Genomic DNA, 19,894 nt, shown 5'->3' on the forward strand with positions numbered 1-19,894 from the left:
ATTTTATCAAAAGCCTTTTCTGCATCTATTGATAAGATCATGTGGTTTTTGTTCTTTGTTTTGTTGATATGGTATATTACGTTAACCGTTTTACGTATGTTGAACCATCCTTGAGATTCTGGGATGAATCCCACTTGATCATGATGTATTATTTTTTTTAATATGTTGTTGTATTCGGTTTGCCAGTATTTTGTTTAGTATTTTAGCATCTGTATTCATTAGAGATATTGGTCTGTAGTTTTCTTTCTTTGTGCCATCCTTGCCAGGTTTTGGTATGAGGGTTATGTTGGCCTCATAAAATGTGTTTGGAAGTATTGCTTCTTCTTCAGTTTTTTGGAAGACTTTGAGTAGAATAGGAACCAAGTCTTCTTTGAATGTTTGATAGAATTCACTAGTATAACCGTCTGGGCCTGGACTTTTATTTTTGGGGAGGTTTTTAATAGTTTTTTCTATTTCCTCTCTGCTGATTGGTCTGTTTAGGCTTTCTGCTTCTTCATGACTCAGTCTAGGAAGGTTGTATTGTCCTAGGAATTTATCCATTTCTTCTAGATTGTTGTATTTGGTGGCATATAATTTTTCATAGTATTCTACAATAATTCTTTGTATATCTATGATGTCTGTGGTGATCTCTCCTCTTTCATTTTGGATTTTATTTATTTGAGTCCTGTGCCTTTTTTCCTTGGTGAGTCTTGCCAAGGGTTTGTCAATTTTGTTGATCTTTTCAAAGAACCAGCTCCTTGTTTTATTGATTTTTTCTATAGTTTTTCTGTTCTCTATTTCATTTATTTCTGCTCTGATTTTTATTATCTCCTTTCTTCGGCTGGTTTTGGGTTGTCTTTGTTCTTCTTTTTCTAGTTCCTTAAGGTGTGAAGTTAAGTGGTTTACTTCGGCTCTCTCTTGTTTGTTCATATAGGCCTGAAGTGATATGAACTTTCCTCTTATTACTGCTTTTGCTGCATCCCAGAGATTCTGATATGTCGTATTTTCATTTTCATTTGTCTGTATATATCTTTTGATCTCTGCGCTTATTTCTTCTTTGACCCATTCATTTTTTAGAAGTATGTTGTTTAGTTTCCACATTTTTGTGGGTTTTTCCCCCTCTTTTTTGCAGTTGAATTCTAGTTTCAAGGCTTTATGATCAGAAAATATGCTTGGTACAATTTCAATTTTTCTAAATTTGCTGATACTGTCTTTGTGGCCCAACATATGGTCAATTCTTGAGAATGTTCCATGTACACTAGAGAAAAATGTATACTCTGTCGCTTTGGGATGAAGTGTCCTGTAGATGTCTATCATATCCAGGTGTTCTAGTATTTCGTTTAAGGCCACTATATCTTTATTGATTCTCTGTTTGGATGACCGATCTAGAGCCGTCAGCGGTGTATTGAGGTCTCCAAGTATGATTGTATTTTTGTTAGTTTTTGTTTTAAGGTCAATAAGTAGCTGTCTTATATATTTTGGTGCTCCTTGGTTTGGTGCATATATATTAAGGATTCTTATGTCTTCTTGATTCAACTTCCCCTTAATCATTATGAAATGACCATTTTTGTCTCTGAGTACTTTTTCTGTCTTGTAGTCAGCATTATTAGATATGAGTACTGCTACGCCTGCTTTTTTTTGGGTGTTGTTTGCTTGGAGTATTGTTTTCCAGCCTTTCACTTTGAATTTGTTTTTATCCTTGTTGCTTAGATGTGTTTCTTGTAGGCAGCATATAGTTGGATTTTCTTTTTTAATCCATTCTGCTACTCTGTGTCTTTTTATTGGTAAGTTTAATCCATTTACATTTAGTGTAATTATTGACACTTGTGGGTTCCCTACTGCCATTTTATAAATTACTTTCTGTTAGTTTTGTATCTAGTTTGATTCTTCTCTTTTGTTTTTCTATCATTTGTTTTTGTTTGTTTGTGTTCCATACTTCTTTCCTCTGTTGCTACCTTTTTTAAGTCAAGTGTTTTTGTGGTGGTTTTTTCAAGGGTGGTTACCATTAAGTAATGAAAAGGGTACCTACCATATTCATTGTAGTACCCTATCTTATAAGTATTTCTGCACTTCATCGTCCTTTGCTACTGTTAATCTCCATCCTCTCCCCCCTTTTTTTCCTTTGTTGTCACAGTTTAAGTTTGGTTTTATTGTGTTCTTGGTGGAGCTGTTACTTGTGGTGTTGTTTTCTTTTGTTCTTTGAATCTGGTTGGAAAACCCCCTTTAGTATTTCCTGGAGTGGGGGCTTTCTGTTGATAAATTCTCTCATCTTTTCTGTATTTGTGAATGTTTTTATATCTCCTTCATACTTGAAGGATAGCTTTGATGGGTATAGTATTCTTGGCTGAAAGTTCCTCTCTTTCAGGGCTTTAAATATTGGGGTCCACTCTCTTCTAGCTTGTAGAGTTTCTGCTGAGAAATCTGATGATAATCTAATGGGCCTTCCTTTATATGTTGTACTCTTCTTTTCCCTGGCTGCCTTGAGAATTTTTTCTTTGTCATTGGTTTGTGTCATCTTTATTATGATGTGCCTTGGAGTGGGTTTGTTGGGGTTAAGAAAACTCGGTGTTCTGTTTGCTTCTTGAATTTGAGGCTTTAGTTCTTTCCACAGGCTTGGGAAGTTCTCGTCTATTATTTGTTTGAGTATATTCTCCATTCCATTTTCTTTCTCTTCTCCCTCTGATATACCTATTATTCTTATGTTATTCTTTCTGATGGAGTCAGACAATTCCTGTAGGGCTTTCTCGTTTTTTATTATTTTTGAGTCTCTTTCTTCTTCTCTCTGTTGTGCCTCAAGTTGTTTGTCTTCTATTTCACTAATCCTATCCTCAATCTGGGCTGTTCTGTTAGCTAAGCTTGTTACCTCGTTTTTCAGCTCGTGAATTGAGTTTTTCATTTCTGTTTGATTTGTTTTAATAGTTTCAATTTCCTTGGTAATATATTCTTTGTGTTCATTGAGTTGTTTTCTGATCTCCCTATATTGCCTTTCTGTGTTTTCTTGTATATCTCTGAGTATTTTTAAGATTTCTATTTTAAATTCTCTGTCATTTAGCTCCAAGGCTTCCAATATGTTAAGTCTTTTCTCCATAGATTTTTCCACATCTATTTGTGTTACCTCTCTTTCTTTTGTATCCATAATATTCGATTTCCTCTTTCTTATTGGCATCTGAGGGTGGTCTTGTTGATAGCACTAATTAGAATTAATAAAGAGTAAAAAGTAAAAAAAGAAAATAAAAATAAAAAATAAAAAAAAAAGGTAAAACACCCCACAAAAAAAAAACAGTAATAATTTATTATTTCCCCCTTTTTTTCTTTCTTCTCTTTCCCTCCTCTCCCCTCCTCAGGGAAATATTGTGCCTATAATGGAGGGCCTGATTTGGGGTGAAGAGTTCAAGGGGCAAAAAAAGGGAGTAGGGACCTACTAAATGCAAAAAAAAAAAAAAAAAGGAAGAAAATTTTAGAGAAGCATAAGATGATTTGCTTGTAAGTGATGGTCAACTAAGAGATATAATGAGAGGGATAAGAGGGAACCAGAAAAAAGGACCAAAAAAAGAATAATAAAGAAGAAAAAAAATAAAAATAATAAGTAAAAATCTGTTGTATTAAGTGGAGCAAAGACTAAATACAATGGAGACCTTGGGTTGGGAGGACCCAAAATGCCACAAAAATAAACAAACAAGAAAAAAACAAAAACAAAAGCAAAAAAGAAAAATAAAGCCAAAAAAAGCCTTGAGTCCCAAATTAACTAATTTGTTCGTGATTGAGGATTAAATGGGAGGAAAGTAAAACGAGAAAAGAAAAAACGAATAGAAAGGAAAAAATAAGAAAAAGAGAAAAACGAAGGAAGAAATAAAAAAGGAAGAGAAAAAAACAAAATAAAGCAAATCAAAAAAAAAAACAAAAGAGGAGAGAGTGAGAGTTAAGTGTTTTGGAGTATAACCTTAAAGGAGGGTGAGGATGAAGAAGAGAAATAAAATGTAACACTTATGGGTAGTGTAGTTCAAGAAAAGGGAAGCATAAGATGGGCAGAGAATAGAAGGACCGAGGTGGAGGAAATAAAGGCAATAAGATAGAAGAAACAAACAACAACAACAAAAAAATTAGTGGAACAAGTTGTAAAGTCTGTGGATTTTTCTTGATTTTGAGAGGTTAACTTCTTCCTTTTTCTTTTCTCTCCCTCTTCCTGGTCGGTGACTCTGTACCCCAGGCTCTGCCCCTGTGTCACACTTAGGTAGGGATTTGCAGTTGATGGGATTCTATGGCAATGTCATATAATTGGCTTTAGTCTTGCTGGTAGTCAAGGCTTGTTGGTGTTTGCAGGGTCCAATGATGAGAGAGTTTGCTTTCCTGGATTCTCTCTCCTAGTCCCCCCTTCCTGAATTAGCAGCCTGGTGATCCAGCTATAAGGCTGCAACTGCTTCTGCCTGGGGAGTAAGAGGCTCAAAGAGCTGGGAAATCCCCACTCTATCCCCACTCAGTGCAAGGCTTTGGGAAAGGCTCTGGCAGTCAGGGCCTCCAGTGTAATCAGGCGGGGGTGGGAGTCAATTGTTGTCAAGGTGACTGTTCAGCGCCTAGCATTCAGTTGGACCTCTCAACCCAGGCTTTCCACACTTTGTAGCCTGTTTTGGCTGGGAAGAAGAGGCACTAGTCTCTGCTTGCGACTAGTGTAGTATAGATCTTATTATCTGCCAAGTCCTTCTTGTTAGCGTTTATCCCTGAATATGGAGGCTCTATCAATCAGAAGTTGCCCCCACCCCTTTAGCGAGAGGCACTAAAAAATATCACGCCTCTTGTCTTGGGTCGCTGAACTGAGAGAGATCTTATCAATTAGAACCGAGGGTGCGCAGATTTCATGGGTTAAGCTAATTTCAGTGATTGGGTCGCAGCTGTGCTCCCGAAGGTATTTTAGGCTGCCTGCGCACGCCCCTCCCCCAACGCTTGATTGTTAGCTTGAATGGCTGGGTGAGGTGCCCCGCCCACGGAGAGAATCTCCCAAGTAGAAGACCACCCTGGTGCCTCTCCCGCTCGCCCTGACGCTGGCGGCTGGATCGCACCAGGCACAGGATAATGGGGCACCCTGGGTGTGCGGGCCAGTAGGGCGCTCTGGGCTTGTGGAATGCCCAGGGCACGCGCGCGAATGGGGTGCTCCGGGCACCAGTGTCTGGGGACTCTCACTCGCAGTGCGCGGGCCGCTGGGAACGTTAGCGGTGCTCACTCTGCAACCAGACCGGGCACGCGCCTGCGGCTGCTCGCGGCTCCCGAGTGTGGGCGGTGCTCGCTCTGCAACCGTACAGGGTGCGCGCCAGCGGCTGCTTGCCGCTCTGGAGTATGGGCGGTGCTCGCTCTGCAACCGTACCGGGCGCGCGCCCGCGGCTGCTCGTGGCTCCCGAGTGTGGGCAGTGCTCGCTCTGCAACCGGACCGGGCACGCCGGTGGCTGCTCACGGCTCCCGAGTGTGGGCAGTGCTCGCTCTGCAACCAGACCGGGCACGCCGGTGGCTGCTCACGGCTCCCGAGTGTGGGCTGACTCACCACAGGCGCACTCCCTGGCGGCTTGAATGAACGTCCCTGCGGTAGCTTCCTCCACACCCTCATCTCTCAGATTCAAGTGATAACAGTCCTTTCGCTTTCAGTTTGTGTGGAACTCTGGAATGCTCTGAGGATAAATTTTTCTGTTTCTAGTTGATAAATTTGTTGTGATTTAGGGGAGATCTGTCGGACGCGCTGCTCACGGCGCCATTTCCGTGACATCACTCGAATAGTTATGTCTTAAAACCGTAAATATTTTATCATCTGACTCTGCATCCTGATCCTGAGTAACTTACTTAATTTGAAGGATTAATACTAGCCTCTTTTTACTAAGAAACCTACCTTCTTAGAGCCATTCCTGAGAATCCTGACTCTTCCCTGAGCCTTTGTCTATAGTAGTTCATTACAACTTTTCCACATTGTGAAATTGGAAACACTCACTGCCCCCATGTTTTCAAATGTTTCAACTGCAAGAACCATGGCGTGGAACCCCATGAGTGCATGCGATCTCTTCTCTCCCTGAGAGCTTGTGTAGGAGCAGTGGTTAGTGCTGATGCCCACGTCCCAGCCAAGTGATGCCACCCACTCATTCATTGTGTCCACACTGTGGGCAGCTGTGTCTCCTGTCCTCTGGCAATGATACTGGGCTGAAGCAAAACTGACTGATACCACGTATTTACTCTCTCGCTTGTGCGGGTGGGCATTTCAGGAGTCAGGCGGATGAAAAGAGAAGACCTGGAGACCAGCAGCGAGAACTTGGTCCGCTACAAGAAGGAGCCTTCGGGATGCCCCGTGTGTGGCAAGGTAACGCTTGTGCGCTGCACTGTGATCTGAAATGCAGAGTTCAGCATTTCCTTAAGTTACAACCCGGAGCTCTGCCCACTGGCTATCCAGGGAGAAGGTAAGGGTGAAAATGGTCACTTGGGTTGTCTGAAGCCACAGTGTCCACTCATTTGTGCCCTTGTCATTTTCATCTTTTGCTGTCGAGCTGGGTCTCCAGTGAATGAGTTCAGAAATGAGTTTTCTCTTTTAGAGCGTTTTTCCTTTTTGCCATGATTTCCACCTGTACACCTGGCTCTCACACTCTCACACTGTCCTTGTTCATGTCTCTAAGACGTGTCCTCATGGCAGAGACTGGAGCAAGTGCACCGGGAAAGCAGGAGGTCTTGGGGCTTATTTCTATTCGTGGGTGCTGGTCTCTCCCATGGCATTTCTGAGTGACAACACCAACAACCCCATGCCACAGATGTTCCGTGGCATGTTCTCTGAGTGAGCAAAGCATGCCATCACCCTTATGAGCAGGTCCGTCCAGAGTGTGTCTGAGGTGGGCCAGCAGAGGAGCTAACTCCTCTGGACCCTAAATGTCCCAAAGTGCACTCCCTGTCAGAGGAGCCTCGGGGCCTGTCCAGCAGTGCAGGCCTGTCAGTCCTGTGCTAGAGCCCATCCTGGCCCTGCTGTCTGAGCCATGGCAGGATGCTGCAGAAACTGGTGCTATTCTTTGCAAATGAGCTTCATGGTCTTGTATTCCCTTTAGACTCACCTGCCACGACTTGAGAATGTGCAAAGGTAATTTGTGCGCCCAGGACTAGAACTCGTGTTTCTCTCAGTATGCAGAGCACATGCTGCACAGAGGCATCCCAGAAGGACTTCCAAGTGGAGCAGGCTCTGTGCCATACAAGCAGGAGGTGTAGGGGGCCATAACCACCAGCCTGTTTTGGGTGCAGTTGCTGATTCTCAGTCACATGCCGTTCCCACGACCCGCCTGATGCGGGGGCCCTGGAGCATTACCCTCAGCACCCCTCAGTAGTATACCCTCAGCAGTACCAGCTCTGGACAGTAGAGAAGCAGTGGCCGCAGGTGGACAGCCAGTGGTAACTTGGCCCAGCCTGCCGCCCTGTGGCAACATTACTGAAGTTTTTTACCTTTTCAGGAGAAAATGGAAAGTATTTTTATGGTTATGGTTTATTCAGCGAAGCCCGATGTTTTGAAAGGCACCTTCATGTCCTGGTTCTTCGGCCCACAGGTGTTCTCCTGCAGGAGCAACATGAACAAGCACCTGCTGACCCACGGCGACAAGAAGTACACCTGCGAGATCTGCGGCCGCAAATTCTTCCGCGTGGACGTGCTCAGGGACCACATCCACGTCCACTTCAAGGTGTCAGCCAACACTGCCCTTTCCCAGTAGCTCATACAGGGGCAGGACGGGCCCTCAGGCCAGCATTCTAACACACTTCTCAGCTTGGCCACTCCGCCTCTTTTCAGATCAGTCCTCCCAACTATGTGCTGGCTGCATGCAGCCGCACTGCAGGGCTCCGATTAAAATTCCTCCCCACCAGTATGGGATGGTGGCATTTGCCTCAAGGAGTGAGGGTTGCCGGAGCTGGGGACACATTAAGGGCGGGAGGAATGCTGATCCAAATGAAGAAAGACAGGAGGGGCTGGGCCCACGTGAAGCTGGGAGCACACACCCTGGAGACACCCACCTGTCCACAACTCAGTGACTACTTGGAGCAGCTCCCAGCCCTGGACATAGGTTGGAATTTTACTGGACAAAAACGAGAAAATGTGGTGATGAGCCATGAGAGTGTGGGAGGCTCCCAGTACAGGTGCAGAACCACATGTACCAAGCTGGGGTGGGAGGAAGGGCCCAAGGTGGGCAAAGAGCCTCAAGGGAGGGCCAAGGGCTTAGACCTTACTGGGTTCCTGCCATGTCCCTCTTGGGACCTGCAGGTGCTACTCCTGGCATTCTTCTGAGCCTTCATGTTTCTCTCTGTAAAACAGAGCCCTGAGCCCTGTCACAGTAAGTGGGTTTCCAGGAGGACAAAATTGACCAAACAGAGGTGAAGGGCCTAGTGGGTCTGAGTACCCCACAGCAGTGGCCCTTAAGCAGGTGCTTGTCTTCCTCGGGATGTTCTCTTCCAAAAAGAGTGCTATCCTTCCTTTGCTAATGGAAAATAGGGATTCAGTTTCAGTAAATGTGAGAATTTACAGTAGTAGAAATGGATCTTCAACCTTTGTGAAAACCTCTGCATTGGCCGGAGGGAGGAGGGGAAGAGAGGATAACGAACTCTTCAAAGCAACCCTGTTCCCTTCCCAGAGTTCTAAGTTTTGCTTATTGATGGAACTTGGCCAGCAATGCTGTGCGTCCTGGCAGCCTCTGCCTGAAAATGAGCAGTGACAGGGAGAGTGGAGAGCCGTCCCCTGTGGCCGTCGGGAGTTACTAAGACAGGAAGCCAACCACCATGCATACCAAGCCCTGCTCCATTTCAGCTGTGGCTGGTGACTCCCTGCAATGCTGCTTTCTCTGCTTCTAGGCATGCATGCACACATGCATACTCACGCACGCATCTCTCTCTCTCTCTCTCTCTCTCTCTCTCTCTCTCTCTCTCACACACACACACACACACACACACAGACACACACCTGTTCACCCCTGAGTGTTTCTGGCCTGTGGAATGACTGTTGGAGTGTTTCTTGCCGTATTTTTCAAAGATGTAAATAGAACTTTAGGAGGCAATCCCGGTCACGTCACACAGAAGGAAGCCTTAGAGTCCACTGATCCCACCCCACTGACAGAAGTCACTGTCAAAGACAAGAACGTTATGTGTTCCCAAGTTCAGGAAGCACCCGGCTCAAACCCAGGCACATGAGGCCAGGAGTTTTTCTGTTCCCTGCCCTCACCCTCAGTGGGCGTCAGGGTTATCTGAATGCAAGCAGGGGCCTGGTGGGTTTGCCCTTAGGGAAGTGGGGTCAGTGCCTGTCTCACAAAGGATGCAGTAGATGGGAGCTCCAGAGAACTCCTACCCATCAGAGAGGCGCTGCCTTTGTGGGGCGAACCTCCCCATTGCTGTGGAATAAATAACTGATTGAAGGCTTGCCAAGTGTGTTAGAAACTGAACTTTGTGACTTTTCCCAGGACATCGCCTTGATGGATGACCACCAAAGGGAAGAGTTTATTGGCAAGATCGGGATCTCCTCAGAAGAAAACGATGACAATTCTGATGAGAGTGCGGATTCGGAACCTCACAAGTACAGCTGCAAAAGGTGTCAGGTAACGGCTCAGGAACGTCAGGAAAGGCAGCTCAGACCAGAGGCTGCCAGACCCAGCAGGCTTGGGCTCCGTGGGCTGAGTCTGGAGTGGTGGCCACTCGTGTGGGCTGGCCCTGTATCACAGGTGTCCTGGAAGGCTGCCCAATGTCACGTATGTTCTTAGGGATGGAGCATGGTCTCACGTGGACCACACTCATAACTGGTCTCCAGACTGGTCTGTGCATGATGGTGTGGCTACTAACTGGGTGGGGATCTGGCTTTGTGAACGTCAGCTGCATGGGGGCCCTCTCTCCCCTCTCCTTCTCTGTCCCTCAGACCAGCGGCCCTTCACCACATCCTGGCCCATGTGTGGAAGGGGGACCTTGCTCAGAGGGGTGGTTTTGATCTCAAGGGGCACCGGGCTCCATTTTCAGCAGCAGCTACACAAGCACTGGTCCCTGCACTGGAGCCCACTGCTCGGGAAAGCGCAGCTCACTCCCTGTCAGGCACAGGTGCCTGTGTTCTCTGAGCACCGCCCCTGTGTACTCATCCCAGCGCCTGAGCATTCACCGGTCAGGGCTGTGGGGTGGGCAAGAGACTGGGAGCTCAGGGCACTACTGTTCTGGAGAGGAGGCTGGGAGGCCCAGGAGGAGCTGGGGTCCACTTTTCACAGCCCCCTGCTGCCGCTGCACAGTTTTACTCAGTGCTGCCCCTGCCCCTGCCCCTAGGAGTCCCCTTCTCAGGGTGACGGGCCCTTACTGGCATCCTTGCGCCTCGGTGTGCAGTAGTGCCTGCTGAGCTGCAGAGGCCGGGCTGAGCGTGGGGTGAGCCATGTGCCTGTCCACAGCTCACCTTTGGCCGTGGGAAGGAGTACCTGAAGCACATCATGGAGGTGCACAAGGAGAAGGGCTACGGCTGCAGCACCTGCAACCGGCGCTTCGCCCTGAAGGCCACCTACCATGCCCACATGGTCATCCACCGCGAGAACCTGCCGGACCCCAACGTGCAGAAGTGAGGCTCTTGGAGCTCCCAGGACACTAGTGCAGCGCGGGGCTGGGTGGTGCCCAGGGGAGGTGCAGAGAGGCAATGCTCAATTGGGCACTCTGTCTCTCTATGAGCCCGGCCAGTCCTGGGAAATACCTTGCCTGTTTGTTCTGTCCCCCACCAGTTCTCCCGGGCCCACATACACCCTGCTAGGACTCAGCATGAACAGCCACATTCCAGGCTTGTGGAGCCACCAGAAACCCTTTCTCCAGTGATTAGAGCCCCTGAATGCCTCACACCTGGCTGCAGCCCAGAGTCAGTGCTCTGAGCCTAGCAAGTGGACAGGTAGAGGCTGCAGTAGCCAGCTCAGGCCGCCGTAACAAAGTGGCACAGACTGGGCAGCCTGAACAACAGAAATGTATTGTCTCAGTGCTGGAGGCCAGAGGTCTGTGATCAAGGTGTCGCAGGCTGACTCCTTCGGGCTGTGAGATAATCTGCTCCAGGCCCTTCTCCGCGGCTTGTACATGGCGTCTTCTTTCTGTGTCATCACATGGTCGACTCTACCTGTCTCTCTGTGTTCCAATTTCATAAGGCGTTCTTTTCATAAGTACACCAATCATATGGGATTAGAGCCCACTCCAGTGACCGCATTTGAACTTAATCACAGTCACATTCTGAGGAGCTGGGGGTTGGGGCTTAAATGTGGATTTGAGTGGGGGAACACATTAAGCTCATGATAGCCCTGAAATCTTTGTGTCTTGTCATCTCCATTATACCTTTTGGCCTCACCTTTGCCGATCATGGTGCGCAGCGAAAGTGTGCCTGCTGCCTATGGTCCCTGTGGCTGTGAGGCCCGCCTGAGGCTTCTGTCTGGTTTCAGGTACATTCACCCCTGTGAGATCTGTGGGCGGATCTTCAACAGCATTGGGAACCTGGAGCGGCATAAACTCATCCACACAGGTAGGTGTTCCTGTCAGGACACGGCCCAGGCTGAGCTGCCCGGCCGGCCTTCTCTGCAGATGCCCCTCTCAGTGCATTCTTCTGTCCACTTGCTCCCAGCATGTCTCTCCCAGGTCCTCAGTACCTCCTCCTTGCCAAAGAGTCCGAGGAGGGTTCTGAGGAGGCGGGAAAGGGATGGCTCTGTGCTTCTGGCTGTAGGGGGGCCACCTTCCCTCCAGTTCCTGCCTGTGTGCTGTGACCGTGGATGCAGTTCTTCATGGGCTTGAAATTTGGATACGTTTGTTTGTAAGGTGTGAAGAGCCATGCCTGTGAGCAGTGTGGGAAGTCCTTTGCCAGGAAGGACATGCTGAAGGAGCACATGCGTGTACACGACAACATCCGGGAGTACCTGTGCGCTGAGTGCGGGAAAGGTATGTGTGGGCGGGGTGCCCAGCCTCGCACAGACAGCTGGCTCACGGGCCTGCCGCCCGCCATGGAGCTCTCAGCAGAGGGTGTGCAAGACCTGGCACATCGAAGTGAGAGGGGGGCACCCGGCTGTCCAAGGTTGCCCAGACCTAATCGTATACTTTAAAAAGACCAGACAGGAAGTAAGCATTTAAAGGAGTGACCTAGAAGGAAAACAAAGTAGTCCAAAAGGCACAAAGACACGAAGAATTTGTTTGATTTAAAACAAATTGTTTTAAATGCAGGGAAATAGTACAACATGTAATTGTTTGAAATACAAAATACTAAGAATCGCCATGTGGTCTAAAGGGAGATGCAGAGTCCTCAGCTATGAACTGCTACTGACTAGAGCCAACTTTGTACATAGACAGTGCTTTGCTGTCACCTGTGATCACTGTGACCTTTACATTAATCAGGTGAAATTAGTTAAATAATAAACCTATTTGTGAAACATCTCATCAGTAAGTGAAATTAAAAAATAGATAATCCCAGTACATGCTAACATTTTAATCCATTTCTGTTCTTAGTATATGTGCTGCTGAAGCGAGTACTAACCCATTTCTGCTTTTGAAATAACCATCAAAACTATCCTTGGTTCTTCCAAGCGGCCACATATTGGAGAGCCCCAGACCCACCCTCGTTCACCTAAAAGAAAGTTTATCTGCTTTGCCATTAGGATCTTTTTAAAATTTTATATTCCATAAGGGTTTTACTTTTTTCCTTTTTTTATGGAAACTTAAATGACATATAACATAGTGTAAGTATGAAGCGTACAGTGCATTAGTTTGATGCATTTATAATTGCAGCATGATTACTACAGTGCGTCGGCCAACACCTTCACCACATCATGTAGTTAGCATTTCCTTTTTGTGTTGAGAACAGTTAAGATCTAGATTCTTAGCAACTTTGAAGTTTATAATACAGTACTGTGGACTATACTTAACCATGTTGTGCATGAGATCTCCAAGACTTAGTCATCTACTGTTTGTGCCCTTGAGTAACCTTTCCCCAATTCCCCGCACCCACCCTCTGATAACCACCATTCTGCTGTTTTCACAAGTCTAATTTTTTAAGAAAGTACATATAAGTGATGCATAGTACTTGTCTTTCTCTGTCTGACTTATCTCACAGAGCATAATACCTTTAAAGTCTGTCCATGTTGTTGCAAATGGCAGGATTTCTTCTTTTTTGTGGCTGAATAATATTCCATTGTATATATTCCATCTTTTTTATCCATTCATCTGTGATGGACACTGAGGTCGTTTCCTTTCTTGGCTATTGTGACTAATGTAGCAGTGACCATGGGAGTGCAGATATCTCTTAAAGATTCTGTTTTCCTTTCCTTTGGATACAGACCCAGAAGCGTGATTGCTGGGTTATATGGCAGTTCAATTTTTAATTTTTTGAGGGACTGCCATTCTGGTTTCCATGGTGGCTGTACCAGTTTTTATTCCCACCAACAGTACACAAGGGTTCCTTTTTTTTCACATCCTCACCAACATTTATTATCTCTTGTCTTTTTGATTAAAACCATTTAATCTGTATGAGGTGGTATCTCATGGTGGTTTTGATTTGTATTTCCCTGAGGATTAGTGACTCTGAGCACATTTTCATTACCTGTTGGCCATTTATAAGTCTTTAGAAAAATGCCTATTCAGGTCCTTTGCCTATTTTTAATTGGATTATTTTCTTCTTTTTTTGCTATTGAGTGTATAAGCTCTTGTCCCTTATTTAGTATATGGTTTATGAATACTTTCTCTGACTCAGTAAGTTTTTTTTTTTTTTTGGATTGTTTCCTTTGCTGTGCAGAAGCTCTTTAGTTTAATGTAGTTCTACATGTTTATTTTAGTTTTTGTTGCCTTTGGTTTTGGTGGCTTATCCAAGAAATCATGGCCTCAACCAGTGTCAAGGATCTTTTACCCCATGGTTTCTTTCAGGAATTTTAGGTTACATTTAAATATTTTTATCCATTTTGAGTTAATATTTGGAGGGGGTAAGACAGGCTTACAGTTTCATTCTTCTACATATGGATTCCCAGTTTTCCCAGCAATGATTATTGAAGAGACTGTGTTTTTCCCATTGTGTGTTTTTGGCACCCATGTCAAAAATTAGTTGATTATATTTTGTGAGGGTTTATTTCTGGATTCTCTATTTTGTTCCACAGATCTATGTATCTATTTTTATGCCAGAACCATACTGTTTTGATTACTATAGCTTTTTGATATGTACTGTAATATATCAGGTATAGTGATGCTCCAAATTTGTTTTTCTTTCTCAGGATTACTTTGGCTACTTGAGGTTTTTCATGGTTCCAACCAAATTTTAGAATAGTCTTTCTATTTCTATGAAAAAATATCATTGGAATTTTTATAAGAATAGCATTGAATCTGTAGATCACTTTGGTTAGTGTACTTGCACAATATTAATTCTTCTAATTAGTGAACATTGGAAATCTTTCCATTTATTTGGTCCTCTTCAGTCTTAGCAATGTATTACAGTTTCCAGTGTACAGATCTTTTACCTCCTTAGTTAAATTTATTTTTGAGTGTTTTATTGTTTTCAATACTATTGTAAATGGGGTTGCTTTCTTAATTTCTCTTTTATATAATTTGTTGTTAGTGTATAAAAATACAACTGATTTCTGTATGTTGATTTTGTACTGTACAACTCTATTTATTCTAACAGTTTTTTAGTGGAGTGCTTAGGGTTTTCTGTATATCAGATCATACCTCTATGAACAGAAATAATTTTACTTCTTCCTTTCTGATCTGTATATGCTTTTTTCGGTTGCCTATTTGCTCTGTCTGGTACTTCCACTATTATGTTGAATAGAAATGGTAAGAGTGGGCATCCTTGTCTTGTTCCTGATCTTAAAGGAAAGGCTTTTAACTCTTCAACATATTAAGTATGATGTGGGTTTGTCAAATTTGGTCTGTATTGTGTTGAGGAACATTCCTTCTATACCTAATTTGTTGAACATTTTTATCATGAAATTATGTTGTATTTTGTCAAATGCTTTCTGTGCATCTCTTGAGATGATCATATGACTTCTATCTTTCATTCTATTAGTGTGGTATATCACATTAATTGATCTGCAGATGTTGAAATATCCCTGCATCCCAGGGATGAATCCCACTTGATCATGGTGAATGATCCTTATAATGTGCTGTTAAATTCAGTTTGCTAATATTTTGTTGAGAATTTTTACATTTATGTTTATTAGGGATATTGGTCTGTAATTTTCTTTTCTTGTGCTGTTTTTGTGTGGGTTTGGTATTGGGGTAATGCCGACCTTATAAAATGAGTCTGGGAGTGTTTCCTCCTCTTCGATTTTTTAAAAGAGTTGGAGAAGGATTGGTGTTAATTATTCTTCAGATGTTTGGTGGAAATCACCAGTGAAACCATCTTCCTTTATTTGGTTTTTAAAATCAAATAGAGCCTGACCTGTGGTGGCACAGTGGATAAAGCATCGACCTGGAAATGCTGGTCGCCAGTTCGAAACCCTGGGCTTGCCTGGTCAAGGCACATATGGGAGTTGATGCTTCCAGCTCCTCCCCTCCTTCTCTGTCTCTCCTCTCTGTCTCTCCCTCTCCCCTCTAAAATGAATTTTAAAAAAAACATTAAAAAAATCAAATAGAAATGTATGAAGAAAACACTGTGCCTTGTCATTCCACTCATGGGAGAACCCCTAGCCCACTTAAAATAAAATCACATGTGAAAGGCTAAAGAATTAACTGCAGAGAAGAGCAGAGTGAAGAGCTCCTTTTCTCTGCACCCCTAGTCCTCAGTTCCCTCCCCCAGAGGCAACAGTTCTCATCTGTCTCCCAAAATAACTTTGTGCAAGGGCAGCATGCAAATTGTTTTATTGAAAAAGTAACACACGCACCCAGCCGTGCATGATGAAGTTGTGATTCCCACCTCACACCTCCGCTGTGCTCTTCCATAGGTCCATTGTTAATCATTTGCTAGGAACATTTCTAACAGTTTCTGTGCCTGTCTAGTGATGATCGTGCTGGCTCAGCTCTATCCGCAGCTCTTCCAGCCCATTCCCCACCTGCTGCCCCCCCCATGTTTCTCCAGGTGGGCATGGAGAAACCATAAGCCATACCTAGGCTCTCAGAGGGGAACCCCCACCCACCCAAGTGCTGCTCAGCAGGCCTGGCTGGGCAGGAAGGGGTGCCAGGGCAGACACTGAGGTCAGAGCCACATCTTATAATATTATTTATATATTTGAAATGTATTTAATGTTAAAAGATTTCTTTTATGAGTCCTGAATACTTTCAGTAAATATTAGTATTAATTCTTGGGCTGCCACATTTATTTCATGTAACCCTGAAATGTTGGTACTGTCCTTTTGCCTTCATATCACAGCCATCAGCCCCTAATAGCAGATGCTCATGCTTATCAGTTCTTTCCATACCTTGCTTTTTGTTTACTTAAAAGTCCATCTTAGCCTGACCAGTTGGTATAGTGGATAGAGCATTGACCTGGGATGCTGAGGACCTAGGTTCAAAACCCCAAAGTTACTGGCTTGAGCTTGGGATCATCTACTTCAAGCTTAAGCACGGGGTTGCTGACTTGAGCATGGGATCATAGACATGACCCCATCGTTGCTGGCTTGAGCCCAAAGGTGGCTGGCTTGAAGCCCAAGGTCGCTGGCTTTAGCACAGGGTCACTGGCTCAGCTGGAGTCCCCCAATCAAGGCATGTATGAGAAAGCAGTCAGTGAACAACTAAAGGTGCTGTAATAACGAGTTGATGCTTTTCATCTCTCTGTCTGTCCCTGTCTATTCCCACCCCCTACTCTCTCTAGTGGCGGAGGGGGGGGGATACACACACACACACATACACATACACACACACATACATATATAAAATCCATCTTAGCATGACAGGTGAAGATTACTTTGATTTTTCTCAAAACCTTGATAAGATTCACCCTATCTTATAACCAGACCCTTTTACTTATGTATTAAGGGTTACCATGTATACAGTCTTTTATCATTACAAATGATGTTGCTGGGAACGCTGTTGCATAGTATGCCTTTACATTTTTCCTTAGAAATTCAACACCCGACTGGGACTTTCAAGTGAGAGACTGTTAGAAGTAATGGGAGTCCTGAAACCTGGCAACCGGGGGCCAGTGTACCATCCCTGTTGGGTTTCCATGTACAGCAATAGTAGCTGAGGATAACAGGAAGATATCTTGTTCAAAAACACTTCACCTATCATGAAACGTGCACAGGACAAATTTTGGTGAGACAGCGTGTGGCCTGCATGAAGGACACCACCACACCAGGCCTTTAGAGAGATGCAAAGGGACTTGTTCCGGGTTAGGGCATTCTTAGTATTTAAAAAATACCTATTTGCCCAAAGTAAGTTGTAAATGAGATGTAGACTTGAGTCCAAATTATAGTGGCGAGTCTTAAAATGTCCACTGTGTGGCAGTCGTGTCTATTTCAAAAACAGTTCTCAGGTTTCTTTTATAAACTGGAAAGAGAAACATGACTGTCACCCACATTGGCTGAGATGGGGAGGTCAGAATGGGGGGTGGACTTTATCATCTCTTTACTTCTGAGCATTTTGTTTCGTTTGTTTTTCAGGACCTTGTGTTACTTTTGTGACTTAGAATAAGTGTATTTTGGAAGTATATGGGAGAGAGGTGCTGGTTGGGGCAGAACAACACAAATCAGCTAGCTCCCTTCTGCTCATTTATCCACTGGGTGCTGACCCTGCAAGGACCTTCCCATCAGGGTCAAAGCCAAGGTGCCGCTGACCCAGGCACAGCCTGGAGGAACAGCCAGTGCTGGAGAGGGGAGGAGGCAGGCACGCTCGCAGACTCTGGTATAATTGGGTGGGCAGTTGGGCAGTTAGCTGCAGCTGGAAACCTGTCCTGTTACCACCTGCTCTACAGAATGTGTTTGCTATGTAAAGATGTGTTCACTGCTGCACTGTCTGTGATGGGATAGTTTAAAACACTGAGAAATTAATTACAGTGGACTCAGAGCCTCCACGCTGTTTCCCCCACCAGGAATGCTATTTCCCCAAGTAGCTCTTGGCCTCCCCCCCACACAACACTCTTCCAGGCACTCCTTCAGATGCCTCATCTGAGGGGGATCCCCTGATGTCCCTCCCCACAATGAGCCAACATTCTGGCCGCCTCCCCTCCTGCCATCCCCATCTGCTTTGTCCTGCTTCTCTTTATGACTTTTCATGTGACACTTTGCCTTTGCTTGTCTGTCCCTCCCCCATGAAGCTGGGGACCTTGTTTGGCTCTCTGTTCAGCCTCTGGCACCTGGAACAGTGTCAGGCTGTGGTAGGAGCTCAGCTGTCTATAAAGGACAAATATAAGCCATTAGTTGTATGAGATGCACTGTTGAAAGCAGTGCAGTTGTCAGACCAGACCTGAGGTAGAAGTGATATCAAATGGTAGAGTTAACAGAAGTGACTGGGCAGCAGAAGGTCCAGGAGGGTCCAGAAGGTCCTGGGGTACATGGCCAGGATGTACCCAGGTGTGTGTCCCATCGCCAGCATGACTTGGAAGGGCAGGCTGCTGGAGCGCCATCCTGTGGGCTAACCTCTGGTCACCTGTAATTTTTTTCACTAGGACTATATAATGATTTTTGTGTGTGTGTGTATTTTTCTGAAGTGAGAAGCAGGGAGGCAGAGAGATAGACTCCCACATGCGCCTGACCGGGATCCACCCGGCATGCCCACCAGGGGGCGATGCTCTGCCCATCTGGGGCGTTGCTCTGTTGCAACCAGAGCCATTCTAGGGCCTGAGGCAGAAGCCATGGAGCCATCCTCAGTGCCAGGGCCAACATTTGCTCCAGTGGAGCCTCAGCTGCAGGAGAGGAAGAGAGAGATAGAAAGAGGGGGAAGGGTGGAGAAGCAGGTGGTCATTTCTCCTGTATGCTTTGGCCGGGAATTGAATCCGGGACTTCCACACGCTAGGCCAACGCTCTACCACTGAGCCAACCAGCTAGGGCCATAATGATTTTCTAAAGGGAAAACGCCTGCCCTGCAGTTGGTGTCAAGCCCACACATGTCCTTCCTACCCTGTGGCGGAGGAACCCCTTTCTGCACATACAAGACAGGAGGACAGCATTTCAGGGACTTCCACTCCCTTGGCTATCTTGGCCTGGCAGTTTCATGGCTGATGAGGGAACGCAGCCAGGCTGCTCACTGAGCGGAGGGTTTAGAGTCCCAGCAGGAGCTGGTTTAAGTTCACATCTCCATTGACCGCTGCAGAGGGTGTTCTGGAAAACCTGGAAGGGAGCTGATGACCAGCTGAAGAGAGGAATCTTAGGGCACAGTAGTCCTCCCACTGCTGTTACTAAGGGCAGTAAGAGTTATCTGTCCCCATCACCCCCCTTGCAGAGGCCATTTTCTGGGTGGTGGTGAGTTAGTGGTGACCCATCCAGTGTCACTTGCTGGCTCAGCCTGTAGCCAGTGGGACTGGATGTCTGCTGTGAGCTCATGAGCTGCTGCTCCCATGCTCCACAGTGTCGCCTGCCTGCAGCCCCAACAGGCACACACTGGCCCTTCCTGTGCAGCATCGCCACCTAGTGGGTGTCCCAGGCCAAAACCCTCAGCCAGAGTCACATCCTGTACTGGGTAGTCCCTTGTCCACTGGCCTGAGTAAGGTGGTATAGTAAAGGTTGACTTGGTGAAGTTAAAGTCTCTGCTTAGACTGGAGAGCTAGAATGTCCCAGGGTGTTATTCCTGACCTTCCTTACTTTTACATCACCAGTATCAACAGGAAGCTGCAGGAGGCTTATAGGTCTCTTCCCCCGTGACTGGACTGAATCACAATATACACTTGGGACATTTACCCAGAGGTCTCATCGTTCCGAGCACTAACCATCAGGGTGGGACAGGCACTGTCTCTAGACGTTGACTGTAAATCCTAAGGGCTCTCAGTGGCTCAGCTGCCCAAGTTGGTGGGAGAGCCTTTTTAAGAGGAACCCCT

General features: G+C 45.7%; 1 protein-coding gene across 3 annotated transcripts in view; it reads left to right on the top strand.

The window, feature by feature from the left end:
* Positions 1-19,894, top strand: part of PRDM15 (PR/SET domain 15) — a 73,864-nt gene that overhangs the window by 40,499 nt on the left and 13,471 nt on the right. For all 3 annotated transcript variants that reach the window (XM_066259327.1, XM_066259329.1, XM_066259328.1), the window contains 6 exons: positions 6,216-6,310; positions 7,530-7,661; positions 9,423-9,557; positions 10,383-10,546; positions 11,400-11,479; positions 11,770-11,889. In XM_066259327.1, coding sequence (XP_066115424.1) covers positions 6,216-6,310; positions 7,530-7,661; positions 9,423-9,557; positions 10,383-10,546; positions 11,400-11,479; positions 11,770-11,889 — 726 coding nt within the window. The remainder of the gene's footprint in view (positions 1-6,215; positions 6,311-7,529; positions 7,662-9,422; positions 9,558-10,382; positions 10,547-11,399; positions 11,480-11,769; positions 11,890-19,894) is intronic.

The sequence above is a fragment of the Saccopteryx bilineata genome, chromosome 2 (assembly GCF_036850765.1).
Source record: "Saccopteryx bilineata isolate mSacBil1 chromosome 2, mSacBil1_pri_phased_curated, whole genome shotgun sequence".
Taxonomy (NCBI): Eukaryota; Metazoa; Chordata; class Mammalia; order Chiroptera; family Emballonuridae; genus Saccopteryx; species Saccopteryx bilineata.